We start from the raw sequence: 19,988 nt of genomic DNA, 5'->3' as shown, positions 1-19,988 counted from the left end.
CGATAAATGTTTAGTCCCTTCTCGTGCTAAAAATGAGCACAGGATGTCACACCAGGCTCCGCAACACGCAGCTGCGCAGACACTTGTGCACTTACTAACACGCTGCTGCCACATTCCGGACCCTCTCTCCCTGGGCCTGGACTCCTCGGCCTCTTCCCCAGGCTCCACCCTCTCCCCAAGCCCCTGGGGCTGGCCCCTGTGGGGGGGGGTCCCAAGGGCCCCTCGGGGCTGGCGGCAAGGCCAGGGCATGGGCCCCCGAGCCTGGCTTAGGGAGGGGCGCGCCTGGCCGGGCCTGTCAGGGTGTTCCTGCTGAAGGAAGCTCCCAGCTGCGTGTGGAGGGTGTGGTGAACTGAAGCCAAGAGGCAGTAATGTAAACAAGAAGAAGTGTGACCAAGTTTGTCGGATGTGCAGAGCGAAGATGACCCTGCCGGCAGGAGGGTGACAGGAGAAGCACTGCGGCCTGGCCTGCTTCGGAGGGGGAGCCAGTTCCCCATCCAGGGGCAGTTCCAGCCCCGCAGGCCGCGGGCTGGGGGGCCAGTGACGGGCCCAGGACTCTGGGCAGCGGCGCCTGGGGGGGTTCGTCACCTTGCCCACCACGAGACACCTCCTCTTTGAATTACACCCCCCTCCCACCTCCCCGGCACACACACACACAACTCAGAGCTCTTTTAAACCTGGGAGGCTCCACAGCTAAGTTGCTTTGAAATATCCCTGAGTCTCCCGAAGCCTGCGCCTTCTCTAATCACCTCTGAATTTAAAATTAGAAAGGAAGACGCTAAGGAACCCGTATTTGATCGCCCAACTCTTCATGGCTCGAAGCTGGCAGCCTCCCTCACGCCTAACCTCCCTTCAGTTAGAAATTTCTAAGAGCCTTTCCGAGCACGTTCCCACGTATTATCACGATCACATCTGATCGTCACTTAAAGGAGCGAGGAGGGCAGTCAGGAGTGGGCACCAGAGCAAGCCCTAAGGAAGGGGCATGAGAAAAGCCCAAGCAGGAATAAGGTTTTGAGAACCACTCGATCTTTTAAAAATTCCAATGAATTAAACCCTATTTATCCTAATTAAAGACTTTTGAAACTCTCATTCTCTACATTACAAAAAAAAAAAAAGACTAAAGACTGTTAAGTATCTAAGATCCAGGGTAAATTATAATTTGATGTACCTTGCTCTCAAGACTTTAAGATCCCTTATTATCATTAATAAATGCTGGTAGTTAATCTTGGCTTAGGTAAATTACACTTAATTTGCAAACAGAAAACCTGACACAGAGAGAGGTTCAGATTATCAAATATACCTAGGACACCCAGTTACCTAGTAAGACCCTTGAGTTGGCACTGTGAGTTTATCACTGATTGATGTGGAAGAGAAAGTTCAGATATATACTCCTCTTGTCATTTATGGCACTAAAATCAAATTCCATAAATTATGTGTGGGAAGAGGAGTGGGAAGGGGGAGAGAGGAACCAGCAATATGGGTAAAAGGAGAACTTAGACTTTTTACTTTGTAAGAGTCTACATTATTCAAATGTTTGTAAGCACAGGTATTCATGTAATTTCTTACTGAATTTTTTCAGGGTCTTCTTCTTCAGAAAAAAAAAGGTGACATTCTGGCTTGTTTTTTTTGTTTCTGTTTTTTCTATGAAGCTCCTAACCATTCAACAGTTTAGTTAGTTTAGTCCAAAAAAAAAAAAAAAAATCAATAACTTTGTATTGTGGTACTACTTTGCTATCAAAACAATTTTTACCTTTCAGTCAATTACAGAGACATTTATTAACAATTTATTAACAGTTTACCTATCTCTCCAAAATTTTAGAGCATCTTTATTCAAAAGTGGTCCCCTTTCATTTTTTTGTATAAAAAGTACACATATTTATAAAATAACCTGGGTACAGCTTAGGCAAAACATATCACTGGTGATGGAAAAGGAAACCAAAGTTTACTGAGGTCTCATGTGCCAAGAGCCATGTTCGATGCATGGCTAGGGTTTCAGCATCCTGGCAATTCGGTGAGGCAGACACCATCATCCTCGCTGCAAGGGCGCAGAAACTACGTTCACTGGAGTTAGGATATTTGCCCAAGCAAGGGTACAGGTGCAGTTTTAAGCATCGACTCCCTAACTCCGCAACGAATGCTCTCTCTGCTAGGTCACTTTTTACTTTTATGTGAGAAAACTCTGGCTCTGGGTAGCAGCAGAGTGACCTTCCCATGTGAGTTCTGACACCCTGAAAAATATTCAGCTTTTATCACCACTCCTAATATCTAAAACTCATGTGCCAAATTCCTTACCTCCTCTGACTCCGGCAGAAGCTTCAGAAATTCTCGCAATGTCTCTGATCCATAATGCTCGCTCTTTCCTTGATGAATATCTTCTACAATGGACTGAGGAGACCTTGAAGAGGCAATAATCAGATTCCATTTCATGTTTGTTGGAGGGCCGAAGAAACCCAAGTCAGTAGAAATTAAAACAAATCACCTCTATCATTTTTCCACCCAGCCCTTCTTTCCAGTCTGAGGGATGTGACCTGCTGTGTCAGTGATCACAGAAGCCCCACTGCCAGGGAAAGCGGGGATCCTGACACACCACCCAGGGGCCCCTTTACCCAGAAGCCCATCCTCGGGCATCCCAGAAAAGCTAAATGTGACAGCAACCACTGAGAGTCTTACTGGGAGAAGAAAAGCAATCCCCTGTGGTCACATGGAAACCTGTGGAGCCTCTCCTTTCCACTTTAGAATACTGGCACTTTTTCTTTTCTTTTTTTTTTTTTTTTTTTTAAGATTTTATTGATTTATTCATGAGAGACACAGAGAGAAGGACGCCTGGGTGGTTCAGTGATTGAGCATCTGCCTTCGGCTCAGGGCGTGATCTCGGTTCTGGGATAGAGTCCTACATCGGGCTCCCTGCAAGGAGCCTGCTTCTCCCTCTGCCTATGTCTCTCATCAATAAATAAGTAAAATCTTAAAAAAAAAAGAGAGAGAGAGAGACACACACACACACACACACACACAGAGGCAGAGACATAGGCGGATGCTCAACCACTGAGCCGCCCAGGTGCCCCTAGAATACTGGCATTTAACCACTGCCAACCAACCAGTCCAACCTTTGCTGAGGGGCAACACTACAAATGAATTTATAAATTCCCTGGCATGACAGGCTTGAGCAGATCCCCTCAGGCAACTGCCTGTACTTCAAGCCACCAGGTTATGTTTTCATGCAGGAAAACAGCAGAGAGTGACAGGCACTTGCATACTCATCACACCATGTGTCTAAGAAGGATATGTAGGTATGCAGAATGACTTTCGCTCATATTAGAAGCTGAATTTTCAGCTCAGCCACACCCATAGACTGATGCTGACAGCATGGATGTGACTAAAGTTGCAAATGGGTGCAAAAAACCTTACTTCTTAAATTGCTTAAGAAATATCCCAATGTTCATGCTCCGTTTTGCATCCACGATAGTAATCTGGAAAAAAACAGATACATGTAAGACTATTAAAGTGCAAATTAGAAGAGTTGGACAGAAGGAGAGAATTATAACCTATCAAAAAAACAACACTATGGGATCCCTGGGTGGCGCAGCGGTTTAGCGCCTGCCTTTGGCCCAGGGCGCGATCCTGGAGACCCAGGATCAAATCCCACGTCGGGCTCCCGGTGCATGGAGCCTGCTTCTCCCTCTGCCTGTGTCTCTGCCTCTCTCTCTCTCTCACTGTGTGCCTATCATAAATAAATAAAAATTAAAAAAAAAAAAAAAAAAAAAAAAAAACACTATTTTAGCTGACACGTTGTGTTTCGGCGGCAGGCAGACAGACGACAGGCAGACGCCAAAAAAACAACACTATTTTAGAAGAGAAATATGTAAATCTGATTATTAGTCAATACATCTAATATAGTTTTACAAATATTAAAATATCATCATTTCCCCAAACTTACTGCAATGATCTATTTCCTTAGCTATAATAACTATACAGGTCTATTTTAATCTTATATAACTTTTTTGAGAGAGAGAGAGAGAGAAAATATGCATGTGCATAAACTGGGGGAGGGGCAAAGGAAGAGGGAGAGAGAATCCCAAGCAGGCTCCAGACTCAGTGCAGGGCCTGGCCAGGGCTTGATTTCAAAACCCTGAGATCATGACCTGAGCCGAAATCAAGAATCAGTCCTGGGGCACCTGCACGGCTCAGTAGGTTAGGCATCTGCCTTCAGCTCAGGTCATGATCCCAAGGTCCTGCAATTAAGCCCCATGTTGGGCTCCCTATTTAGTGGGGAGTCTGCTCCCTCTGCCTCTGTCTGCTCCTCCCCCTACTTATGCTCTTTATAAAAAATACATAAAATGTCTACTTATGCACTTTATAAATACATAAAATCTTCAAAAAAAAAAAGTCAGATGCTTAACTGACTGAGCCACCTAGGTGCCCCAATCTTATATAATTTTTAATGAACAATGTATATTACTTTTTTTTAATTTAGCAGTTTCCTCTTAGAATAACATAGCCTTTGTGTAAAAGTCCAAATTTGAAAAACAAGTGTCTTAGCATAGCCAGATCATATGGGATTTGAACTAAGAAAGTAAATAAATAACTCAAGATATTGCAGAGTCCCAACCCTGATTTAGGGATATAGGAGGACCAATACTATTATTTCGGAAATGTAATAAAATTAATTTTTTTCTAAAACAAAAATTTCTTTCCATTGAGAAAGAATATTTATGCCCTTTAGGGGAAGGTAAGAAAGTCTACTACATTTTATTTACTCAGAATTTAAAAAGGAAAACTCTTGTGCTGTATTTCACCAAGTCTAAGACTCTTGTTAACATCTCCAGAATCAGGATGCATCTTTGATTTAAGGAAATATGGTGCCATTCTAATGTACCGGCAAAACCCAGATTTGGGCTGCAATAGGTTTTAGCTGTTCAAAATTAGTAATTGGACAGGATTTTATCAGTCTGGAAATTAGAACCTTTTTTGGCAGGGGATGAGGAGGATGTTATTATTAAACGCAGAAGCCATTTCTTTTCTCTGGAAGGAAATATCCAAGATGCAGGGAGGAAAGATCACCTAAAAACTGCCACAGTGTGTTTTTTTGTTTTGTTTTCACCCATTTTTTGGTAAAGGGAGACTAGCTAAAACAGGAATGTTATGATTCTCTTCCTTTCCAAATGGATGTGATTCATTTGTGAACAAAAGAGAATCGGGTTTCAGATTAAATTCCTGTTCTCCGGGTCTTCAAAGTTTATAAGCAGCAGCATGAACTGTTAACCAAATTTAATGGCACTTCCTGACTATAAGGTTAAATTGTCACAGGACTATGGCTGCCTTCTTTTGAAGGCTAATCTTAAACAATCACGTTATTTACTATCCTAGGGTTTCATCTCATGTTCCTGCAATCACCTGCCAGCCATAAAATAAACTCCCAAGTGAACAGGGCAGGCTCCTTACTGGAATCCTACCCAGTTCAAGTTTGGGGTGAAGGGGAGAATCAATCCTGTCAAACCCAACACCTTTTAATGAGGAAAGCCCACACGAGACAGAGGAACCTACATTTAGTGAGACAGAAAACTATGTATATTATTGTAATTCATCAATTAAAAAGCCGCAAGTAAGAACACGTATATTGATATAGCGACATACTGATCCAAAGCACTTCCTCGGGACTCACGTCTACCCAGAATGAAGAAAAAAACGTATTTGCTACTCGGCTCATTAAATCACCACCTATTTGACACCTGTCACCTGTTTGACAGATAAGGAAACCGAGTCTCGACCCATCATGTTTTATGCCTTGTCATGTTTTATACTTTCCCCAGAGTAACGTGAGAACACAAATGCTAGCCTGGGTCTTTCTGGTTCCTTCTGTCTGGTTCCTGTGAGTTTCCATGTCGCTGAGGATGCAGGAGCATAGAGCAGTGGCAGTGTTCCCCCACCAGCCGTGGACTGGTATCCACACCCATGCGTTTCTCCGGGAATGGGGGCAGCTGTGTAGACACCATCCAGGGGGCCCGGCCAAGGCCTCTGGGGGCCCAGGGCTGTGTGTGCGGGACGGTGGGTAGAAATCGTTTCTCCCGGTGAAGACAGCCTCGACGAGCTGCTGTCAGGCTTGGGCAGCAGCTGCCTCCAACGCTTAGGCAGAGCTTCAGAAACTGGTCACCAGTTTACGAGGATTCAGCAATAATCCTAAGGGAAAACCTGGGCTGGCCGTCGCTGGGCACCTTACAGGGCGAACAAAGCCTCATCCTATCAACAGGAAGACGAGACTACTAATGGGTTCCGGGGACAGTCCCTCTCTCCCCACGTCCTCAGGTTTGCCTAGTGCCCGGCCGGCTCTTCCTCACAGGCTCTCCCACTCGATCCTTCCAAAGTGGTGTTGCACAAGTGCTTGTTCAAGCCCTTTAAAGCGGGTTATCGTTTCACGTGTAAATTAGCTTATCTTACTCCCCAAATGCTTGCCATCTCAAAGCTGGGCAATTCAGGGACCCCTGGATGTGAGACCAGGTGGTGTTCTGTTTTGTTTTCTTAAGATTTTATTTACATATTTTGAGAGAGAGAGAGAGAGAGAGAGAAGAGAGAGAGCAGCAGAGGGGAGAGGGAGGCTCAGCAGAGCCTCAGGCAGGACTCGATCCCAACACCCCCAGATCATGACCTGAGCTGGAGGCAGACGCCCAACCAACTAGGCACCCCCCAAGTGCCCCCAGGTGGTGTTTGGGAATCATCCAGAGCAGTGGACTCTGCATGTGCTGGCTGCGCAGGGGGAGACAGACAGCCCCAGGGAAAAGCATGAACCAACCCGGCTCTCTCCCTGCCCGCGGGTCCAATCAACAGAAACCCACGTTCTGGACACCACAGGAAAGGGAGGCAGGACCCCCACTGAAGTCAGGGCCTGTCACAGCAGGTAGAGCCGGGGCACTACGGACGCATGGGCTTTCCCGTCACGGGCCACTGCAGAGGTACACGCCATCCCTAGCAAAAGAAGGAGCAGAATATAAGGTCATATGCTCAACTCACGCCATCCTGAGGACTTCCCAGCAGGATGTGGGGTGGCCCTGCGACAGAAGCAGTCTCCCCGCAGACTGCCGGGGTGGCCAGGCTTGCTGTGCCTCCCCCTGAAGCCCTGAGACCACAGCACCTGGTCAAGGGTGCGATGGGCTATACCACTCCTCTTGGTCAAGCCTCCAAATAAGCGCGCCTAGTGTCTCCTACAATTCCTGTTCGCTCCTCTCCTAAGGAGTCACCACAGTCTGCCTCCCATATTCCTTAAGGGAAGAAACAGCTCTTGTGTTTTAGCTGCGGTAAAATATACAGAACATCTGCCATCTTAACCATTTTTATTTTTTGAAGTCATCTCTACACCCAACAGAGGGCTCGAACTCATGACTCCAAGGTCAAGGGTCGACTGAGCCAGCCAGGTGTCCCCCTCCTTAACCATTTTTAAATGGTCGGTGGCATTAAGTGCATCCACATTGTTCAGTACAACCATCCCCACATCCCCCCAGTACACGCATCCACAGAATCCTTCCCACCTTGCAGAATTGAAACTACGCACCCCTTAAATCGTAACATCGTAACTCCCCGTTCCCTCCTTCCTTCAGCTCCTGGCAACCACCCTTCAACTTTCTTTTTTTTTTTTTTTTTTTTAATTTATTTATGATAGTCACACAGAGAGAGAGAGAGAGGCAGAAACACAGGCAGAGGGAGAAGCAGGCTCCATGCACCGGGAGCCTGATGTGGGATTCGATCCCGGGTCTCCAGGATCGCGCCCTGGGCCAAAGGCAGGCGCCAAACCGCTGCGCCACCCAGGGATCCCACCCTTCAACTTTCTGTTGCAAAGAATTTGACTATTCTTAGTAATGTCACATAAGTGGAATCATATAATGTTTGTCCTTTTGTGATGGGTTTATTTCATTTAGCATAACGTCCTCAAGGTAGAAGAAATTTTTAACCTACTTTTGTTTCAATATGTCAAAGAGGGCTTCCTTGACTACTTAAGTACCACTGAGTAGTGGCTATTTCAATGCGACATCAAATTCAGAAAAGCAAAATTAAAAAAAAAAAAGTCTTCCCATATCCTCTTATATAAGACATATCTTTTGGTTTCTGATGTGGCTTTTTTTGTTTGTTTGTTTTCATTTTCTTTTTATTTTTGGTTGGCTGCCAATTGGGATATGCCCCAGCCTGGGTTTGGCGGAAAAAAAATAAAAACATAGTTGAAGCTTTTTTTTCTTCTTTCAAATGTATTTCACATGCTCATCTAGTTCTGTAGTTCTGGACTGAGCATGTCCCAGAATTCTAGAACACACTGTGATCATATAACAAAAGTTGAGAAAGAATAACCAATAACCTGAATTAGCATGGAAGAGTAAGATGTTACTTCCCAGAAATTAAACAAAAACAAAAACAAAAACAAAAACAAAACAAAACAAAACTACCTTCCATCCTTCCTTCCTCTCTCTTTTTCTAATAAGCAATTTTAGTTATTTCTTACATGGCATTATTGTAAATTGTAAACATTACTACAGATACCATATTGAATGATCTCACATGTTCCAACATTTGTGGCTTTTTTCCTTTTTTTATTTCACTTTTATTGAGGTAAATTAGCAAATAAAATTGTAAGATATTTAAGGTATATATCATGTTATTTGACATATGTAAACATGGTGGACGGATTCCCATCTAGTTAATTACCACATCCATCACCTCCCGGTGATCTTTTTGTCCTCCTTTTCACTGACAGCACTTAAAATTCTACTCTCTTGGGGCACTTGGGTGGCTCAGTGGTTGAGTGTCTGCCTTTGGCTCAGGTCATGACCCCGGGGTCCTGGGATCAAGTCTCACATCAGGCTCCCTGCATGGAGCCTGCTTCTCCCTCTGCCTGTGTGTCTCTCATGAATAAATAGATAAAATCTATAAAAGTAAAATAAAATTCTACTCTTAGCAAATTTCAATTCTACAACAGTGTTATCAACTGTGGTCACCATGTTTTATATTATAGCCTCAGGCCTCGTTCATATTGTGTTTTGTCAATCCCAATTTTGATCATATTGATCTATCATATTGATAAATACTCCCTTTGCGCTCCCTTGGTTCAGTTCTGCCAGCTGTTACTTTTAATTTCCTTTGGAGGATACCAATCAGCTAAGACTGTGCCTTCCTCTAAGAGCATTTCAGATTCTAGAAGGAAACAAGCACAGACCCGACTAACCAGTATGAGTGCGGATGATGCTCTAAGGGGGCTGGGGAGCAGTGGGGAGCATATAGACAGGGAACTTCTCAGGGATGAGATCAATGAACTCCAAAAAGAAGGTGGAGTTTGAGCTCTTTTTATTATTATCCCCAGTAATATATTTTTGTTGTTTCTAATTATTTTATTGCAGTTTAATTATTACTGTCACACTTGTGGCCTCCTCCAGTTGATTTTTAGGTATCAAAAACACAAGGATAGTCATATTTGATAACCTTTCCCTCCCTTCTCCCTTAACTAAATGTTCTAACTTGCTATATTTTGAGTGTTGTTCTTCCTAAATTACCCATTCCTGAACCCAGCTCTTCTTTATCTTCCAGCAACTTCTTTCTTTGGAGTATAATGAAACTTATTTGTAATGCTTTATAAGCCCTTTAAAGTAGGAGCCAACCACATAATGGCAGGTCATTTCTGTAAGAGGTTATTATATTTCCAGGGGACATTATCCGATCCCCGACATGTTTGAACCTCTGGAATTATGGCCTGTGGGGTGGCAGGTTGGGAATGCCATGTTTCCAGGCTCAGGATGGGTCACTCTGCCAGAGTATTCTCCACTCAATGTGCACAGGTGGTGAGAACCAGTACTTTCAACCCTGGATTCCATTTACTACCAAGTAAATCGGAAGATTTATTACTGGATCTTGTGAAACTATCACTCTGCTGAGTTGTAATTTCCTAAGACGAAAGTCTAATGAGGGAAGAAAATAGCATGTACTGCATTCTTTTACTGCAGGAAAAAAAAAAGTATATAATACTTCTAGCCATGTTGGGAAATAGCATGAAAAACTGAAAATAATCTGGATAACCCTGTTATGTGACAATATTACCCAATACACACTTAAATCCATCCACCTAAACCACTTATCCTACCTGAATGTTAAAAAGTTGAAAAGTTAAATTATCTTATGACACAAGGTCACGGTGATTTAATTTTCCTATCTAGTAGCTGTCTCTCAGATTAGAACCTCAAGTGCTAAAAGTAAAAATATTTGCACACCCATATTCATAGCAGCAGATTCACAACAGCTAAAAGGTGGAGGCAACCCAAATATCCATTGATGGATGACTAGATAAACAAAATGTGGTATATACATACAATGGAATATCATTCAGCCTTAAAATTCTGACACATACTACGACACGGGTGAATGTTAGGGACATTATGCAAGGTGAAATACTCCAGTCACAAAGACACATACTGCCTGATTCCACTTCTATAAGGCCACGTAGAGTGGTCAAATTCTCAGAGTCAGAGTAGAAGGGGCTGCAGGGAGGAGGGAGTGGGGTGATTTCATGGACACAATGCTGCAATTCTGCAAGATGGGAAGAGTTCCGGGCAAGTGTGGTAGGGATGGCTGTACAACCATGTGAATGCATTTAATGACGCTGAACAGAACATTTATAAATGGTTAAGATAGCAAACGGAATGTGTATTTTATCACAATTAAAAATAATTACTTGGTTTCAGGTATTTTTTAAGGGAAAGGAAAAAAAGATGAAGATGTATCTGGGGAGGGGAGGGGAGAGAGAGATGAGAGGAAGACTTTTTATTCCTGAAATTTAGATGTGGCCTAGAAATTGACATTTCTGCTTCGGCTGTACGCGGGGAAAGATGCCACACTCCCTGCTACTTCTCTCCTTCTCAGAGTCCTGCTGAACCTCCCTTGAATTAGCAGACATGAAGCTACAAGTTCCTAGTAGGCCCTTGAACTATCATTTGCCAAAATAAATGTCTCCAATTTATAAAGGATGCCACCCGTTCTAACCTGGTAGCTGCCTCCCCAGCAGCATGGTGAGCTAGGCCCCTGTCTGTTCCAGGGGGTTTCCTGAGACTTGCGCTCTATGTCCCACCGTACCCAGCCACCCTTCCCTTCGACATTCTTGAAATTCAGTAAGTAGAGCTAGGAAACAATGGTGAGAAATGCCCTACTGTACAAGGAATCTCTGCTGGAAGCTGGGGCAAAGGCCAGGGTACTAAGGAAATGACTTCTTGCTCCTTCCAATACTGAAAGGATGCATGCTAAGAAATAAAAGGACCTTGCATAAAGGGAAGAGCAGGGAAAGCCCGAGTTCAGTAGGGGAGGGCACGAGGGACTGTCCTGAAGACTTCCGCTCAATTTTATTTCACAGTTCATGCTTGATCCTAATCCCAGCATTCTCTACATTTTATAGTTAATAGACTCTAGACTATTTCAACCACCAATTTCAAGGACCCCCAAGTGAAGTCATGGAGAGAAGTAGTTAACGTGTTCCTGAGCCAGACAGAGAAAAGAGGTCAATACTGTCAGCTTGACAAATCAATTATGCAGAGAGGCGCTACTTCATCCCAGAGCCCTGCCCACTTTCTTACCTGATCCACTCCATCTTTGACCTATTTTCTCTGCTCCTGTACAACAGATTTTAAAAATGATACATTTGTTGCTCCCCTTTTTCCTTTTTGGTGGGCAACACTCTTTCCTTCCCATCTCTAGTTTCCTAAGTACTTCTGCTAATAAGCAGAGGCCTCTCAATTTATTGTTTCTAAACAGAGTACTTTCAAATGCAATTTTTGACTCTATAATATAGACAGTAATTGGGAGCTCTCAAGCTATGCTTTCCGTGAACTTCTTACAATCTGTTAGCTCTCCTTAGTTCTCAGTGTAAGACATTTATTGCTAACTGGGAATATGCTTCCTAGAAAATCCATCTAAAGCTAGCCTTAGGTTTTGAACTCTCTGGAATCTCTATTCCACAATGGCCACAGTTTAATTCAGAGCTCTGAGGAATGAAGGCTATCTCATAACACTTAGGGAAGGGAAAACTAGAGGGAAAAACACGGGTAAAATCTTAAGGATGCATATTAGTTAATGGTGCATTTAACAAAGGCCATTTTGTCTCCAAAAGTTCCAGTTAATCTCAGTTTAGCTGAGTTCAGGAACTCAGGTTTTTGTTTAGACAGAGACTAATAATGTGGACTTCGGCAGAACTGCTCCACCAGGGGAAACCGCAGCAGATGTGCTGGAGACAGGGCAGTACTGAGAGGCCAAAGAACGATGGCCCCACATAGCATGTTCTCAGCGTGAGCTCATAATCCACCGGGATGTCTGGGAGGATGTGGCATGCATGCTTCTTACACTTTTTTGCTAGTCAGCTCAAGCTCATCATATGAGGCCCTTTTCTATCATTTCCAGAGCACATTTACTTGCATGATCTTATGTCTTAGTGACCGAGCAACTTGTGAAATGTACACACCCTTCCAAACATACAACAACGCAGCATGCAAAGGATCATCCCTCCACCATCGATCCGTTCTTACCTCTTCCCTAGCATCCCGGAAGGATGAATTTAAAGTTCCTCCTCTCCTAGAAAGGGAAGACTTGGTAGTATCTTCTTGCTGCCCAAAGAGTTCCTCAATGGTCTTTGTATCAATCTGGTAGTGATGCTGCTGCCTGGCGGCCAAAGTCCAGATGTTGGTTTTGCCACGAACTTGCTCCTCTGGAATGGTTTTCCAAAAAAAGCTTCTCATCCGCCTTTTCTTCCCAAGGTGGCTGTAGCCATTCATGTGAGAGGCTGGGGGTAGTCCCGGAGGGGGAGGTGGGGGCGGAGGCCCCCCGGGGAGTGGAGGTGGGGGGGGAGGAGGAGGAGAGGGAGGAAACCCCTCCCCTGAATGCAGACATGGTGGAGGTGGAGGGGGTGGAGGAGGAGGAGGGGGCGGCGGTGGTGTCTGCCCAATCATGAATCCAGCTCCTGGGCCAATAGTCCCATTTTCTTTATCGCTGACCAAGGAGACACAATTCATAACATGCATAGTACTGTTGCCTTCTAAGGAGATAATTTCTTGGCCTTGGGGAAGCAGACACAAACATCAAACTCGTGTCATACTTTTCCACTCGCTGGTCCGCTGCCAGAGAAAAAGCCAACCGTGTTGTGTGTCATCTTCCAAACCTACAAAGATAAAACAATTTTAAACCAGGCCAGGAAAATATGTGAATATTAGCTATTCCCTTCCGAGCCTAGTGCCAGTCCCCCTCGAGCGGCTGGGTATTACAATCAGTGAGAGAACACATCCAAAAGGGCATAAAAAGGGACTAATACTTTTCTAAACATGAACCAAACAAATTTTACTGCCTGGAAATGCTGGCAAAGCAACAGCAACAAACTCAACTTGGAAACCTTCCATTAATCAATAAAACACATATTTATTGAGAACCTGCTATAAGTTCAGCAAGTATGGCTCACTTCATGAATAAACTACTTGTTCATTAACTGGCTCATTTTCTTTGGGCAATGGATACTCAACCCCCAGGGAAATTACCCAAATGGCTGAAGCATTAGGTATTAGTGTACGACCCTGCCTTTCTCCAGTATGGACATGTCCCCTACCAATCACTTGGTCAAAGGGCATCCTCTGCCTTGCATGTAATAGGGCATTTGGAAATGATAAAATAGTGACCAAACTCATTCCCCCAGAGTCAGGGCCACCATGTTCCTGCTCCCTCTGGTCACGTGGCTTCCCTGCAAATGAAAGAACACTAGATGTGAAGATTAAAGGCTGTAGCTCTAAATCCAGCTTTACTGCTTACATTTTAGACAAGTCACTTCACCTCACAAGACTTCAGTTTTGTCATTTGTAAAACTAGGAGGTTGGGATCCATTCCATGACTTCTCTCATTGCTCCCAATGCTATCATTTTAGATTCTAGTTAAGCCACTCTTCAGAAACAATCAGAACTTCATGCCTACCTCTTCTGTGACACTATTAGCAGAGAACACACACAGTGATATGCTGCCCATATCATACCTGCCACTTGTCTACCCCTTATCCACACAGTCATTGAGTTATTTTGGTGGCTTATGTTTTCACTGGCCTTTTAATGTTTCTTCCAGTATTGAGTTGTTAGGGACTTGACGTGAAAACAGAGGTCAAAACAACTAGATTTCTTCAAATATAAGGACAGGTTAATGAAGGATGTGGGAAAAGGGACCCCATGCAGGCTATGAAGTCAGCACCCCAACTATGTGGACATGTAGACGGTTTCCTCCAGGACATAAAGGGGCCAGATTTTTTTAGACTGGACTTCTGCACATAATTACCCTTTTATAGCATCACTGTCAAAGCTCACACTTAACCAACACACATTGGTCAAATACTAGATTACGCAGGAGTAAACCGTCTGATAGCACTAATTCAAATACAGTGAAATTCTTTACAGAGAACCACGTATAAAAGGCAAGACTGCCTTGGGAATAAAAAGTGGAGACTCCAGAAATAGGCTGTTTTTTCCTCAGATCTCAGTTCTGCTACTTTTTAGATGTGCAACCTGAGGTAAAGTAGGCTGTTGAACCTATGTCTCAGGATCCTCTTCTATAATATAAAGATATATTGTTTCATTGGTTTGCATAAGAATGAACGAGCTAATACATGTACCAAGATGCCTCGTACATAGTTCATTATTAACAATAACCAGTGTCATATATACATAGGATTTCTCTTTACTTTCACAGGTATTACATTTTCTTTAAAATATATATTGGGTTGGGACACCTGGGTGGCTCAGCAGTTTAGCGCCTGCCTTTGGCCCAGGGCATGATCCTGGAGTCTCGGGGTCGAGTCCCACAGTCTCCCTCTGCCTATGTCTCTGCATCTCTCTCTCTCTCCGTCTCTCATGAATAAATAAATAAAATCTTTTTAAAAAACACATATGTATTGCTTTTATGGATAAAATGCTAAATTACTCCGGGCTGCCAGAAAAATCCCCTTAATAGTTCCATTCTTTACTAGTTTTGTCCTTTTTTCAGTACTCAGTGACTATGTTATTATTTTATCTCTAAATTACAAGAACAGGGGTGCCTGGGTTGTTCAGTCAGTTAAGTGTCCAATTCTTGATTTTGGCTCAGGTCACAGTCTCAGGGTTCAGAGATGGAGCCCTGCATCGGGCTCCCCACTGGGCATGGTCCAGCCGGCTTAAGAGTCTCTCTCTGCCCCTCCCCCCCATAGTAAATGAATAATAAATTGCGAATACAAATATTTTTATTAGGGACACCTGGGTGGCTCAGCCATTGAGTGTCTGCCTTCGGCTCAGGATGTGATCCTGGGGTCCAGGATCAAGTCCCCCATGGGGTTCCCTGTGGGGAGTCTGCTTCTCCCTCTGCCTGTCTCTGTCTGTATCTCTCATGAATAAATAAAATCCTTAAACAACTGTTTTTATGAAACATTTGAATACTTTCGAAAACTATATATGGGTAGAAGATAGCACTGCCAGCTACTAACTGGAATTTTTTTTTTTTTTTTTTTATCATTTTAGCCATGTAGAAGTGTTTATCAGTGACATTACGAACATCTGCAGCGTCGTGTAGCCATCACCACTGGAAAATTTTTTAGAAAGTAAAACTGAAATTATTTATCCAAGTCAACTTACAGCTCACTGGAGATGCAACTGACTTTTAAAAGGAGTTTTCATAATTACCATTAGGGGCATAACTAGGCTGTTTTCATAGTTGGCACCCCTTGAGCAATGACTCATTGTCAATTACAGTTTATAGTTACATTTGAACTCTTCTTTTTTCAAGACTGCACAGGAAATCTTGGCAGTTTATCCTTACATAGTTTAAAACACTTCTGTACATAAAATATCTCATGTATTGAAGAGCTGCTAATCCTCCAATTCACCTCTAACTGCAGATATGCTGACTCGTATAGATTATTCCTGTTAAGAATGGCAATAACCTTAAAAAGTCCCATCCTAGAAAGCAGTAACTCACTCAGTGCTGCCTAAGTATATGCACAGATGTGCCATTAAACCCCACCGAGCAAATACAGAGATACTAAAAAGAGTGAGAAAGACTATACCTCAGGTTGTACACGAGCACTAGTTTCTAACACTAAAGCTCCAAAGGATACAAGTTGTTTTGAATATTGGGCATTGCACCAAAGTGCCAGATAAAAGCTTGTCAAAGTAAAAAAGTGACATGTGTTAAGTTATGTGCTGCCGTAATTCTAACCACTGCCCCATCTTGAGAAAGAATGTTATTTTTAAAAGTTAGAAGAACAAAATAAAATTCACAACACTGTTACTGGTATGTTGTCTGGCTAATTTTTTCCCAGGGTAACAAATAAGGATCCTAGGCCCCCAACAGCTTCTAATGAATAAATCCTCCAGCAATGATTAGCTAAGATGCTAATGCTTTTACTACTGGCTTCAATGGGGCTTTGATAGGGCTTTCCCTCTGGCCAGGATTTCCAATGTCAAACAGACAGGAAAAAGAGAGTGCAGACAGACATTCTAACCCTTTCCACAGTCTCATAACATGTTAAAACAGAGGATACATAAAGAACATTTGATTTACTAAGGGTCCGGGCCCCAGGAAAGATGCAAACGCATACTCTCCAAGCGTATTAGAACACAGGTAGTGCCACAGCCCTAAAAACAACACTGCAGCCCTAAAAACGCTGTTTCTCACAGCTGCTGACTGCCAGCAGGAACAATGGAATTAGCCTTGGCTCTGTCTGGAAAATGTCAAGCGTCCCATCAATCTCTCCAGGGCAGACAGAGACAGGTTTGTATTTAACATCTCACCCATAGGTTGGGGACCTCAGCGACAAGGAGGACAGCCATGAAGGCTGACAAATGCCCAGCCCTAAGTAAAATGTAGAGCTGTCACTGGAAAGCTCTCAAGATGAGAACTTTTCAAGTCCGGGAGTGCTAATCATGACCTACCAGGGGTGTGTCTGAGTGATGGACCCTTTAGGGAAGCTGTAGCTCAACTAAGCATCTTTTTAACTATGTGAATTTTTCCTAAGAGGGTGCTGGGACCAGGTCTTTGGCGTTGAGCCGATCAGCAAGCAGAAGGTCTTAGAATGCAAATGTTCCTAAGGGTCTTCAAAGAAGCCCTCTGGCCTCAAGGGCCAGCACTGCTTTGCTCCAGGGGTCAGAAGCCTGAAGCTCTCTGGCTCCCTTGAAGGGAGAGGGTGGGAGGGAAGAAGAGAGAATATGTAGGTTTCATTTCAAGGTGTATTTCGGAGGAAAACATGTTCCTGAAAGTCAGTTCAGTGCTCGGGATTTTCCTGAAAGAGGGTTCGTGGGACCCTGTTGCTCAGCTGGTCACTCGCGCTCTAGGCCAACAATAGCCAAAAGTAAACGTCAAGGAAAACCCCCCAGAAAGCTTTTCCCCTTCATTTCTGACTTGTATCAGGGATGAGGTGGGTGCCCAAGAGCTGGCCCACACCCTGCTGACGACAATGGGGGGGGGGGGGGAGGCAGAGGAAGCCGGGTTTGGGGAGAAAGCGGGAGAAGGCGGGGGAACACCCAGCCCTTTTATCTGGGGGAGAAAACAGGGTGAGGAGAGTGCAGGCGAGTCTAAAATGGAATTCTTGCTCTCCTCTAATTCATTGGGAAAGTCCACTCCGCGACCACGCAGCTTCCAGAACCGCTCCTGACCATTCAGCACAGACGGTCGGCCCCGCGGCCCAACAGGGGCGGCCTGCAGCGGGCGGCGCGGGCCCGGGTGCGCGACCCGCAGCCCCACCCCCTCCCCCCTCCCCCCTCCCCGGCCGCGAGCGCAACGCCCGGGGCGCAGGGAGAAGCACGCGCGGCTTTGAACGTGCATTCTCAGTCACTCCCAAGGTCCCCAAACCGAGGGAAAAAAAAAAAAAAAAAAGCAAACGAGCGCCAAAGGATGCTCGAGAGAGACGGGAGGAAGCGCTCGCTACTCCTTCCAGGACGACAACCGAGGGTCAGTGGAGGGGGTCGCGGACGGCAGAGCACCAGGGGCACGTCTGTGCGGGCAGAGGGCAGCACAGCACCCCCAGGGCCTGAAGAAGTCTGGACACACCGTAGTTTCCTAGGTCTTTGCACCCGCGAGCGATCCCCCCCGGGTCCGGGGTCCCCCCCCCCCCCCGCCACTCACCCCACGGCCGCGGCTGGCGGTGCAGGAGGCTCGGGGCGCCGCGTCCGCCCGGATCGCAGGGAGCGCGCCGGCTTCCGAGGCGCCGCGGGGGCGCGGGCGGGGGCGCGAGGTCCCCCCGGGAGCCGCCGAGATGGGCGCCCACACGGCCGCGCGGGCTCGGCGGCGGCGGGGCGAGGGCGCGCTCCGGGCCGGGCGGGAACCAGCGAGCCTCCGCGCCCCGGAGCGCCGAGCGCCCACCCGGCCTCGGGCAGAGCCGCGGCGCGCCCGCCCCCCCGGGGCCCCTCGGGGCGGGCCGGGGGGAGGGGGTCGCCCGGCCCCGCCCCGCCGCCCGGGGGACCCGCTCACGGCCCGCCCCCGCCCCGCAGCCGCGCGGAGTCCAGAAGGCGGCGGGGAACGGGTCCCGGTGCTGGAGGCCAAAGCGCGGCTGCCGCGGTCCGCCGAGCCGGGCTCCGCCCCGCCCTCGAGCCTCGGCGGCGGCACCTACCCACGTCCGGGCTCTGGGTCCCGGGAGAGGCAGCCTCACGGCCGCACTGCGGCTCAGCCGAGGAGCAGCCGAGAGCCGGCAAAAAAAAAAAAAAAAGTCGAGGAGAGACTCGCGGTGTTCGGTGGGAGGATGAAAGCGAGAGCCCGCAGCCCCCGAGCCCGCGGCCCCGCCGGCCCCGCCTCCTCCGGACCCCGCAGCCGAGGGCGCCGCTTCGGGTCGGAACTCGCCCGGCCCGGCCGAGTGTGCAGGAGCAAGGGCCGCCCTGTCCTCGGCCCGCATCGCCCGGACGCGTCCCCGCCAACCCCGCACCCACTTTCGGGAGCGGCAAGTCGCGGCGCGCCCCGTGACCCAGCTCGTCCTCCCGACGCGGGTCCAACCCGCGGGCTCGGCCGCAGGGCACCGCTCGCCGTCCTCGCAGCCTGCGCGGCGCAGGCACCGAAGTCGCTCGGGGGGAGCGGAGGGAGCGCGCGGGCAGCCGAGACGCGGCGCCCCCGCCCCGCCCCGCCCCGCCCCGCCCCCCGGGGTGCCGGCTCGGGCCCACTCACCGCGGCCGGCGCTCCCCGCTCCCCGCTCCCCGGCGCCGGCTCCCGGAGTCCGCAGCCGCGGCGGCTCGGGACCGCGAGGGGGCAGGGAGGCGCGGGGCGGGGCTCGGCCGCGGCCGCAGGTAACAATGCGGCGGACCCGCCCGCTCCCGCCCGCTCCCGGCGCCCGCCAAGGGCAGCACGCCCTTTCCTGCCCGGCCCCTTCCCCCTCCCGGCCTCCGGCCTCCGGCCTCCGAGCGGCGGCGGCGCTCACCTGCGCCCACCGGGGCCCGGGGGCCCGAAGCCGCCGCCCGCACGCCGCTCCCCGCACCCGGAGGCCCCGAGGGCGGCAGGGGCGGCGGGAACCCGACAGGTACGTGTGTGGAGGAGACCAGGTGTCCTCGTGCCAGCAGCGCGGGCACGCGCCGCGCCGGAGCCCGCAGGTGCTTCCCACCTGGCGGCCTCTCCGCAACCTCCCCGCCACCCTTCCCCGCGCACACGCACACTCGGGCACGCACCCCCCGCGCGCGCACTCCGGCGCGCACACCCCCTCCGCGCGCACACTCGGGCACGTGCACACAGCCCGCGCGCACACTCGGGCACGCATCCCCCCTCCGCGCGCACACTCGGGCACGTGCACACACAGCCCGCGCGCACACTCGGGCACGCATCCCCCCTCTGCGCGCACACTCGGGCACGTGCACACACAGCCCGCGCGCTCACTCCGGCACGCATCCCCCCTCCGCGCGCACACTCCGGCGCGCACACCCCCTCCGCGCGCACACTCGGGTACGTGCACACAGCCCGCGCGCACACCCCGGCACGCACAGCCCCTCCGCGCGCACCCGGGCACGCATCCCCCC

At 47.9% G+C, this 19,988-nt stretch overlaps 1 protein-coding gene across 4 annotated transcripts in view; it reads right to left on the bottom strand.

The window, feature by feature from the left end:
• Positions 1 to 19,988, bottom strand: part of FHDC1 (FH2 domain containing 1) — a 42,838-nt gene that overhangs the window by 22,283 nt on the left and 567 nt on the right. The window contains exons 1-4 of one of the 4 annotated variants that reach the window (XM_077846411.1): positions 19,150 to 19,235; positions 12,531 to 13,159; positions 3,403 to 3,464; positions 2,290 to 2,392 (exon numbers count right to left, since the gene is read on the bottom strand). In XM_077846411.1, coding sequence (XP_077702537.1) covers positions 2,290 to 2,392; positions 3,403 to 3,464; positions 12,531 to 13,022 — 657 coding nt within the window. In that variant the 5' untranslated portion in view covers positions 13,023 to 13,159; positions 19,150 to 19,235. Of the gene's footprint in view, positions 1 to 2,289; positions 2,393 to 3,402; positions 3,465 to 12,530; positions 13,160 to 18,120; positions 18,199 to 18,917; positions 19,051 to 19,149; positions 19,236 to 19,988 lie in introns of those variants that run through there. The other 3 variants (XM_077846412.1, XM_077846413.1, XM_077846410.1) reach the window with 3 other exon arrangements.

The sequence above is a fragment of the Canis aureus genome, chromosome 13 (genome assembly GCF_053574225.1).
Source record: "Canis aureus isolate CA01 chromosome 13, VMU_Caureus_v.1.0, whole genome shotgun sequence".
NCBI classification, from domain to species: domain Eukaryota; kingdom Metazoa; phylum Chordata; class Mammalia; order Carnivora; family Canidae; genus Canis; species Canis aureus.
The sequence above is the reverse complement of the archived record's forward strand: the minus strand, read 5'-3'. Positions and strand labels throughout refer to the sequence as shown.